Genomic DNA, 11128 nt, shown 5'->3' with positions numbered 1-11128 from the left:
TCTACTCGTACTTCTGTTTTTTAGGGAGTCCAGTTTTTGTTTCAGAAACACTGTTCATTAGATTGCCACAGTATTATGATATATTCAAGTATCAACCGCCATTGAAATGTACACCTTGTTCAGGTTAATCGCATTAAAAGCGTGCAGTATAAACCGGCTGACTTCATCTCACACATATGCAAAATCTATGTAGTCATTGCAGTGCATGTTCATCATCATCATCATCATCATCATCATCATTTATTTGATAGCTCATGTACTGGCAGTAGTGTATCAAAGCTGGAGTTGAGTCTTTTAAAAGCCAAAATGTCACATTTTTTTCACACCCCTGTACTGCACCATTTACTTCAAGCATGTCTGCCAGACTTGTCCTGTGCAGGAAAGGCTAATTGCTACAGGTATGTAAAGAAGTCCACGCTTGCGCCCTTTTTATAAAACCCACATTGTGACTTTCTAGATAAGTCACCCACCAAGCCGAGCACCAAAAATAAATTAAACAAAAAGCAAAGTCCACTTTAGAGATGGCCGTACTAAAACAGGAAGGAGGCGGAGGGGGAATGGGTGCAAAGTATTTCAGAATCTAAACTCTCGTGGAATAATATTAATAGCAATAATTTATTTTTTTCTGCAGCGGCATCAAGGGACAAACAAATCGTGAAGTGCCAATCTTCAGCAAGCAATCATGACAGATAATAATCATAAACAACAATAATAATCATCAAAATAATAATGTACACCCAGTTAACACAATGCCCTTCTTGCTGGGAAAACACACTTCATAACATGGTAGAGCCCAGTAACTATTTAAAAACAGTCCCACAGACCAGTACAGACCAGTACCTCAAGTCCAGTCTTAGTCCAGATAACAACCTCACTAGGCCATGTTTTTGTGTGCATGTGTATGTGTGTGTGTGTGTGTGTGTGTGTGTGTGTGTGTGATAGTCTTTTTGAGGGACACTCTGTTGTCCAAGCTCTTTTCTCACTGCGGGTACAGTGTGGACCCCCAGTAGATTGTAGGGAACACTGCTGGATGCCATTGAATAGTCTTTAAGGAACCCAGCCAGGCTATGTTCTCAGTAGTTTAAATGTGAACTCAAGAAATCCTTTCACACACTGAGGACTTAGTGTTGATCATAATATAACAAGCCTAAACAGATAAGGGATCACACAGTCAAAAAAACAAACAAAAAAAAAAAAAACACCCAATAAGATTAAAGTCTCTTCAGCTCAACAGAATCTTAGAAAAACAACAACAAAAAAAATTATAACCATCATGATAATTATCGTAGAAGAACAACAACACAATAGCTAGGTCATTTAGGAACTGCCACAGAGGCTTCAGATCGGGAATGCTACTTCATAACTTTCATACATTCATAAAAAAAAACTGGAAATCAAACGCAGAGTCAAGGAAAAGGAAATGAAAACAAAATAAAGAAGAGAAATCATTCTGAAATTCTATGAAATCAGGCAAAAAAGCGCAAAGCGTTGAGCCAGGAGGAGGAGCAGTAGGAGGAGTAGGAGAAATTTACTCGTGTAGAAGCTCTTGGAGACAGTTTGGGGACTTGAAGATCTCGGGGACCTCGCTGTCCAGTTTGCAGATGACCTTGTATATGGCCTTCTTCCAGGATGGGTCCACGTCCTTGCCAGCCACAATGGCGTTGAAGAACTCTCTCAGTGTAATTTCAGCCACCTCCAGGAAGCGGTCAGGGACCTGTACAGAGACACGAAGAAAAGGAAAGAAAAGAAGTGGTTAATCATCTGTTTGATCAACTATTGAACTGTTTAGAATTATACTCAATATTCCTTGACATAAAAACACAGGAGAGGTCCATATACACTACTGAAGACTTTATTTCATGGTTGTCAGTCTTGATTTGGCCTTATGTACACAGACATCCATCTTTGACTTTAAACACTATCAACCTCTGAGCTGCAGAAAGTTTTTTATATTTTCACAGTGGATGTAAAACCATAAATCTTCTTAGTATCTACTTCCTTAAAAGCAAGTCGAGGCCTGAGAAAAGTCACTTCTTGTGAATTCTCAGGTTTCTCACTCCCCACACTTCCCTCCTCGCAACACGGTGAGCGTGACATCTTTATGAGTCCCACTGTAAATCTGTGACCATACGAGAGCAGAGCTGAGCGACGAGCAGTAGAGAGGTGCTGGCGAAAGAGGAAGTACTAAATGCTTTGGGAACGGGGATACACGCTGCCTCTTTAGTGTCCCTGACAGCAGCACTCACCGACACCATGGAGATGATTAGTCTGGCAAAGATCTGTGACACCTTCCCCCAAGCCAACACTCCGTCACACACACACACACACACGCTCATGCAGGCGTGAGCACACACACCAGCGCACACACCTCCTTGTGCCAAGGAGATGACACATCCTGCAGTGTGACAGAGCTCTACATAATGCTTGCTATACACACGCACAATCTACCCTGTTGTGTTTGGCTGAGTCTCTTTCCTCCATTCAAAGCTCCAGGGCGAGGCAGCCTTCAGGGGTCACCTGCTTGGATAATGCTGACTGTCTCCCTGCCCACCTCCCTTGATGCTCGTACACACACAGTTGTGCACACACATATACAGCAGCAAGAGCAGCTCGCTCCAAATGCCTGACAGTGCGCACTCTCTCGCCGCTCCTCTCCTTCAGTGTCCTGCAGATACTCATCAGGAGTGTCAGGACACAGCAAGGTTAGTGGCCACTGATACACACACATGCACACACACATATACATACATAGGTGGACATTTGAATACACACATACATATACTTTACACACACGGGACAGTCCCCCGCCTCCCCTTGGGGTGATGAATGGAGGCTTAAATACCCATGTGTCTGGTGTGTGTGTGCATATGTTCACTGGTCAAGTGAAAAGGTGAGATGTGAATTAGGAGCTTGCCCTCCTTCTCACTCTCTCTGTGTGTGGGTGTGTGTGGTGGCTTTTAACAGAGCAAAAGAGAAAACACAAGTCAACCCAGTTCCCCAAATATTAAATCTCCCCTCTGGAGGGATAACAGTAGATATATTTCATGTTTGGACTCATGTGGTCTTTGAAAAAGTGGCAAAATGACCCTGGTTTGAGGCAACTTTGTGTATGTGTGTGTGTGTGTGTGTGTGTGTGTGTGTTTTGTATAGTAAGAGTGTGTGTGTGTGCGGTGAGCATGCGCACACTTTTTCCCAAAAGACCTCGCTAACGGGCCGGTGCAGTATGGCACCCTCGCCGTTACATGCAGGGAGTGCCGCATTACTAAGAATATTCCTGCATGGAATTTCTCCTGACGTTTTGACTATAAAAGGACAGCAAAATGCTGACTGCAAGGAGAACGCAATGTCAAGGAGAAAAGGGTATTGGTATTTCAGATCCTCTTGACTGAGAGTGAGAATAGGAGGGAGGCAGGGAGGGAGAGAGAGAGAGAGAGAGAGAGAGAGGGAGAGAGAGGTGAGAGAAGGAGGGGCTGAGATGAGTTTAAGGAGAGGGAGAACAGAGGGAGTTATTCCTGTCCCCCTTTGTTTTGCGAGCGCATGTGAGCTGTGTATGTGAGTGTGCTGCCTCCTAACTGACCAGCAGTGAGCCTTAACTGTTTGCAACCCCTCCCTTGTTCCACTCTATCCTGTCACTCCCCCTTCTTCATCATCATCTCTCCCTCTCTCTCCCTCTGTCTCTCTAGGGTCAGCTGTTGGGCCTTTGTTCCAGTGGTATTGTGGGGGATTATCCAGTGTGGCCGTTCGTTCGCTCGGCTGTCCGGTAAATGGGGCCAATCGCGTGGCTAACAATCCTTCATACATATTTCATAGGGCTTTTTAACAACTTCTCAGCAGTGTCCGAAATTAAAGGACAGATGTACCAAGAGGGAGGGAGAGGAAGGGAAAATAAATAATACTAAAGGGATGGAGAGATTTTTTGTGCATGTGAGGAATGATACCTGGGAAAGGCAAAATGAGGTGACTGTCAGCATACATCCGCACAACAGCAGGTGCATTTCTAAATGTATCTTCTTTGTCGTTGGCTTCAGTGTTTATTTTTTTATTTCAAAAAGAAAACTTTATGAAATCCAGAGTAGGTAAAAGTGAAAAAATTGCACTTTGCTTTACGATGGACATGGAATATGAAATATTCGCACCTTAATTCAAGAAGACAACTTTGGGACGCCTTTTACTCTCTGTTAATGATCATCGTAAACATTATTATAGATCATAAAATGGTGACAGTTTTGCAGTGCAGGGAATATGGTTCACCTGGTCAACAGCATGCATTTCTAGTTCTTTCTGGTTCAGCTAACAAAGCAGGAAAATATGAAAAAGAGTTGCACTCTCTTTCCTGCTTCTTAGAAGGTTGTATTGCAGAGTTTCGTTGTCGATCAACTGAATAAAGAGAGGAAGAGGGGACTAGCGTAACTGTGGTTGACATATGTCACACACACATGCTATTCACAAAGTTTCACGGTATGGCCAAGGAGTGTTTTTGTATTGGGATAGGTGCAAGAAAGATCCAGAGAATGGGGCAGTGTGTGTGTGCAGCGGGGAGTACAGAAAAAAAACCACAGCTTTAGTGAAAAGAGATGTAATTGCTGATCTACCACTGTGTAACACAATATGAAAGGAGGAAGATGGGGAGGGGAAAAGGGAGAAAATAATCAACGAAGGCGGATAAAGCTTGTCTCTAATACACTCTTTTTGCCCTAAACTTTGCATCCTGCTGTGTGTTGGGTAAATAGCAATCAAGGAGGAAGAAAGAAAGGAAGAAAGAGCGAGGGACTGCTGACAGCAATGACGTGCTTAATCACTCTCATTCAAGGATCCCATTTTCTCCACCTTTTCTCCACCTCTTTCCATCTCCCTCTCTCATGACAGGTTGCTTTGAGACAGAAGCATAAGCTCTTTTTCAGTGAGAGGGAATCGGATTTCCTGCTTTTTGATGAGATAATAAAATATGACGGGGGACAGTAGGAGCCTGTGGACGGCTTGCTGGGAGCTATTCACTTCAGCTGCAGCCCCTGTCTTAAGACTGCTCAGATTAATGTTTAAAAAAGTAGCCAGAGGCCCAAGCGCTTACAGACTAGTGTTACATATACTGCCTGCAAGTGTGTGTGTGTGTGTGTGTGTGTTTGTACATGTGTTTTGCTAAAGCCTGAGAAATCTCTTCTCTCTCGGTGACTCAGGGTTGGCTGTTTGTTTGGCCAACATGTTTCTCCCCCTTGCTTTTGGGAACTGTCAGTAGATGTATTGCACCTTCTATTTGCTCAGCGTTGGCCAAACAAGACAAGACCCTGGAAGATAAGGCTGTGTATGTATGTGTGAGTGTGAGTGTGTGTGCTAGCAAGCTGTAGCCTTGAAGGATGAAATGCAGGGACACATTAGCCCCCGCTGCCAGTCAGGTTAATTCCTAACCCCAACACAGCCTGGGAATACCAGAACTTCCCATGGTTTTGTGTGTGAAAAACACAATTTATAGATTTTTGTAATACACTAAATTCCAGATGGGCTCATTTGGCATGGAATTTCCTTTGAAGTGGCTGCGTCTCAAGAATATTCTCACTTCTGCTGAGAGTAAAACACAAGTTTGAAACAAGATGTGAAACTGAACTGTGCGATCTCGGTGAGTCAAGCCAGAACTTCCCAAACCTGGGGCACACGCACACACACACACACTCTCATGTAGACCCCAGAGCCTCACATATCTGCTCAAATCAATAATCTACAAAGGCCTTGATAAGCTCTTGGCCCACACTGTCACTTTAGCCAAACACAACCCATGGCCCTTTTCTTCCTGCACCTCGTTGCACTTGTCCCTTACCCTTTCTCCCACTGATAAGACTGTGCCATGGCTGAAAAGTCTGACCAACTTGGAAAAGATTGAGCAGGGTATCTCAGGGGATTCTTCATTCATTCTTTTGTATTGTTGCCTCAAGTGCTTGATTTTTCTTCACCAGGGTTTCTAATTTGTGATGAGTGGATCAGTGCCAAGGAGACTTCTGGGCCAGGAAACAGGCCTCAAAGCTGAACAAACAGCACCCAACCTCAGTCCACTGATAGCGTTGAGAACATTGAGCCTTGAAGGACTGCTGTGTGTGTGTGTGTGTGTGTGTGTGTGTATGTGTGTGTGTGTGTGTGTGCATGTGTGCGTGTGTGCATGTTTTTGTGTACACATGGGTGCAGGAATACTTGTCACATCTCTCTTTCAAGGTGCCACCTCCACAGGGGAGTCAAGGACAGGACAGGGTTGAAGATGCTGATGCTCTCCTATCCTGTCTTTCTCGCTTCTCCCTCCCCCTTTCCTTGCCTCCTCTGATTTAGACGCAGAGGCTGAGAATTTATATCATGTCATGGCTTCTCTTGACATCTTTTTCCACCCTCTTGCTCTTCTCTGTTTCTCTCTGTCCCTAGAAGAATTGGGAGTTGTTGTAGCAAGTTGGCTTTGTACCAAGCCAAAGAAGTCACAGAGAACAGTAATCTCTACTAATAATTGCAAAGACCAGGGGGAAGCCAGAGACGTATAAATTAATTGTCTGAGCTTGTGTTGCAGACTGAGGTTGAGCGAAAGTGATCTAAATGAGTGGGGGTGGGTCACACAGTGCTGTAACTGGGGCCTCTGGAGGTCAGAAAGTCAGCCTGGCTCAGAAAGACCCGAGAGAGCAGGAGGCAGAAGGGAAAGAAAGGAGCAAGGGAGTCTGGAAGATAGGAACAGGACATCTGGAGAGGAGGAGAACACGGGGAGGGAGGGAGTGGAAGAATAGGAGGGTGTGGGTGGGCGGGCAAACAATAAAGGATGGAGAGCAAGGAGCTGCAGCCAAAGAAGGGAGGATGGAAGATGGATGGGTGGATAGAAGACGATGGGAAAGAAGGGCAAGTGAGGGAACAGGGTGGCAGGAGAGGAAAGACAAATAATAAACTGCAGATTGGATTTAAGGAGGTAGTGTGCGTCAGTGTGTGATCTATCTATCTATTACTATATCTATTACTTATCTTGTGAGGACCTACTGTACTCTACATGTTCACATTTTGGGGAGTTGGCTTTCTTATGGGCAAAAAAGCTAGATTTTATGGTAACAATATGCTTTAAGGTAAGTTAAGGTTAGAGTAAGTCTCTAGGAAATGAATATAAGTCAGGATAATGTCCTCTGAAGTCGTGTGTGCGGGTGTGTGGGTGCGTGTGTGTGTGAGAAGGGGGGAGTTGCTTTGACACATCTGCAGCTCTGATGCACGCCTTGGTCATTTTGGCAAGAGTCCCTTTACCACGCTTCATTAGTCTCACACACACACACACACACACACACACACACACACACATGGTCTAGAAATAATGACATAATCAGCAGCTGTGCCACTGAGCAGGCTGCCCCTCACAAGGTGACCAGGGACAGGAGGAGGAGGGGACGAAGGAGGAAGGAGGGAGGAGAGGGGAGAAGAAGCATGAGAAGGAGGAGGGACTGGTGGAAAAGCAGGGGACGAGGGAGAAGTGCTGAGTGAGAGCAGCGAGACAATATGTTTGTTTCTGTCTGTGTGTGTGTGTGTGTGTGTGTGTGTGTGTGTGAGAGTGTGTGTGAGAGTGTGAGTGAGAGAGTGCAGGTGAGAGAGTGCAGGTGAGAAAAGGACAGAGGGGATCAAGTAGTTTTTTATGTTTTAAAGTGATTCCTTGCTTCCTCTGAAGCCCCAGGCTTCAAACACTTATGGTCATTTCATCAGTGGACAGAATAAAGTGGCTTATTCTCACATACACACTCACACATATGCACAGATACTTACACACCACATGATGAAGAAAGGACCTGTCAGACTATGTCAAACGGGGGCCCTCAATGGCCCCCAGCTATTTGCTGAGAAGCAGATGATCCTGCCCTCTATTCTTTTCACAACTCTTATTTCTAAGAGAATTAAAAAGCCATGGGACTAGTTAAATGAAGCTCATTACACGGTGAAGGTCAGGGGTAATATCTAATATCAGATTTGTTCTTTAGTCGTCAACCAACTGGGTTTCATTTACATAAATACACTCTTTTCTCACTTGTCATTTGTGCTATCTGGTCTTGCAGGTCGCCCTCTTTTGTTTGCTCTGGTTTTGCTCTATGACACACTGTCAACAGTTTTCATCTGAACCTTTTTATTCCAACAGAAAGTATTTCCAGTAAAAATGCATTGTGTTGTGATCTGTTGCTCATCCAGAATAACAGGAACACTGTTTATAGACGTTATTGAGGTTTACACATAGGTGGCAGAAATCCTTGAGTCAGATAAAAACGGGCGTTATTTACTTTTTAACATGGGAACACCTAGTACATCACATTTGTATTAATTGTCACTATATCTTTCTATGTCTGTGATCATCTGTCAAATCTGTCAAGTTTAAACTTAAATGAAAGCATATAAGCAGATTAGAAGAGCAGGTCCAAACTCATATCACTTTTATAAGTCTCAAGAAGATTAAGGGAACACCTGAATCTCACATTCAGTTGTTTGACAACAAAAACCAAACCTTTGAGGGCTGGTTTTTATTATCACAGACAAAAAATCACAGACTGTGATGATTGTGTTCCCTTAATTTGTTTGAGAAGTGTCCATACATGTACACACCTATGCTGTACAGCTGCAATGGTGATAAATGCACATGTACAGGGATGTTTGGTAGAATTAGACCTTTCCTAAATCGAAATAAAGGGAATGACAGGCGATGCCATAGATGAGGGTGAGAGGTGTGTGTGTGTATGTGTGTGTTGTTGACATAGACCTACGGGCAAATTGTTTTGGTTGTATTTTTGGCAGCTCTGAACCTAAATCTATAAGGCCCATGCAGTGTTTCATCTCGCCTATCGTCTACCTCTTTTTGTCTTTCTTCAAAGAGAACCCTTGAGCCTTTTCGAGGAAACAACAAACGTGTGTGTACGTGTATGAGTGTGTTTTTTAGGTAGTTATGTCTGATTCTGAATCTTTGTCTCGGCCGGTGCATCCAGTGCAACAGCCTTGACCTTTTTACCTCTAATTCCCTGAGGTTGACACTGGGTCAAAGACCCAAGCCACACCCACACACAGAGCAGACACACACCCTGTCCTATGTGGTCAGAAAACAAAACACACAATAAAAAGACCAGAAAAAAAGGAGTGCAAGACATGAAGGAGAAAATCGGAAGAAGGAGGAGAAAACAGACATTAGCCTCTCTGGGTAGAGAGCAAATGGAGACCCGGGAGGGACATGAAGAGGAGTAGCGAGGGAGGGAGGGGGAAGGAGAGGTGAAGCACACAATACTATGGGGCATGGCGGTTGGACAGACAGCATCTGCTCTCAGCTCTCTGTGGCTCTGGTAATGGATGGAGAGACACAGAGAGTGCAGGAAGGAGGGAGAAGAGAACAGTTGGATGAAAATCAGCAAAGGACAGGAGAGGGAGGGTATAGAGGGAAAAGGTAAAGGATGGAAACGAGCAAGCAAGGACTCGGAGTCCAACTGTAGAAAGTTTTCTGTTGTTATTTGTGGAAAAATAAAAGCATGGTGGACAAGAGTGTGTATGAGGAAGGGTGTTGATTTCAAATGGAGGATGACAGACAGATGGATGGACAAAAGAAGAAGAGGGACACAAGGGGTGACGCATCTTTCCAAGAGGAGAAAGAGCAGCTGATAAGGGAGGACACACGACACCTGTGTGTGTGTGTGTGTGTGTGTGTGTGTGTGTGCGCAGATGAAGGTTCCTCGCTGCTTTCACTGGTACCACCCTCTCAAATACAGATCATAGGGACTTCCTCTTTTAAATGCCAAGGTGTGTGTTTGTGTACGTGCACTGTACATGTGAGTGTGCGTGTCCTCTGTGAGAGGAGTGGTCACTGACAGAGGGAACTTGGCCTCGTCTGTCTTATTGAAATCTGAGAGGTTCCCAGAGCCATCATAAAAACCGCCTCTTGATCAAACCCCACCTCTCTTCCCTCTCACCCTCACCGCTCTAGCCCATTACCAGGTCACACACATTCCTGTCTTATGAAAGATGATGTGTGTTGTCATTGGGGGTTCAAAGACAGATGGGGGGAGCTGTGGAGTAAAAAGAAAAGGACACTAAGCGAGAATTTTCACTTCAGTCCTCACATGAAAGCACTTTTCGCTCAAAGTCAAGTCTTTTGGAGGCCGTGCGTGTTTCGGAAGACTTTGATGGTGATGGACGGAGCGAATGAGAAGCGGAGAAGAAAGAGGAGAAGAGAGGGGATCGGGGGGGCTGAGAAAAGAGGAAAGTAGAGCCAGGGTCTAGGTAATTAACGGCAAGCTCTTTAATTACCGCTGATGTTCATTGTGCCAGAAGGAATGTGACAATTATGCCATTAAAACTTCCTAATGGGGAAGAGGAAGCGATGTTAACGGAAGACATGCAAAAAAGGAGGATGAAAGAATGAAAGCAGAGAGAAGAGAGGACCACGAAAGAGAGTGAAGGGAGGAGGGATATGAAAGGAAAAGGGGAAACAATCGCGACAAAAGAAGAGCTGGGAGGGAGATGGGGAGCGTATTAGGCCAGCACAGTGACAGAGCAGATTAGCATCAAACAAGAAAGGCCACAGACGTGTGTGTGTTTGTGTGTGTGTGTGTGTGTGTGTGTGAGAGAGAGAGAGATCACTGAAACAGAGGACATATTCATTCCAAAGACGCCACCAAGGTGGATGGAACTTTGATGATGCAGAAGCTGGCAAAGGGAGAACTCGGTGTGTGTGTGTCTGTTAGTGTGTGTTTGCTGAATCTGCGTGGGCTCCTGTTTCAAGTGCCGGTGCAGGTAGGTAGGGGAGGAAGAGGAAGAAGAAGAAGAAGAGGAGGTGGTGGTGGAGGAGAAAAGGGGAGAGATCCACAGAAAAGGGCCTTGGGGGCATCTTGATACATATCCAGTATTTCCATCACCACGTTACCTGTATGACTCAGGCACACACACACACACACACACACACATAAATCAAATGTGTCCCTGCACATATATAACACACAGAAACACATCATTCCCACACAAACATCAAAAAATACACAACCCACGCACCCACACTCAGACACACATGGTCATACTTAACACCCACATGCACACACACACAAAAACACAGAGTCTTCGTGCTCACCAAGGTTGGTTTGTAAAATTGCATGGATGGGCAAATTTACCTTGT

General features: G+C 44.7%; 1 protein-coding gene across 2 annotated transcripts in view; it reads right to left on the bottom strand.

Moving 5' to 3' along the window:
• Positions 1 to 596: 596 nt before the first annotated feature.
• prox1a (prospero homeobox 1a) overlaps positions 597 to 11128 on the bottom strand; it is a 28474-nt gene continuing 17942 nt past the window's right edge. For both annotated transcript variants that reach the window (XM_044048954.1, XM_044048955.1), the window contains exon 5: positions 597 to 1714. In XM_044048954.1, the coding sequence (XP_043904889.1) occupies positions 1529 to 1714 (186 nt within the window). In that variant the 3' untranslated portion in view covers positions 597 to 1528. The remainder of the gene's footprint in view (positions 1715 to 11128) is intronic.

Source organism: Solea senegalensis, linkage group LG17 (assembly GCF_019176455.1).
Source record: "Solea senegalensis isolate Sse05_10M linkage group LG17, IFAPA_SoseM_1, whole genome shotgun sequence".
Classification (NCBI taxonomy): Eukaryota; Metazoa; Chordata; class Actinopteri; order Pleuronectiformes; family Soleidae; genus Solea; species Solea senegalensis.
Note: the sequence above shows the minus strand (reverse complement) of the source record. Positions and strands in the feature narration are given on the sequence as shown.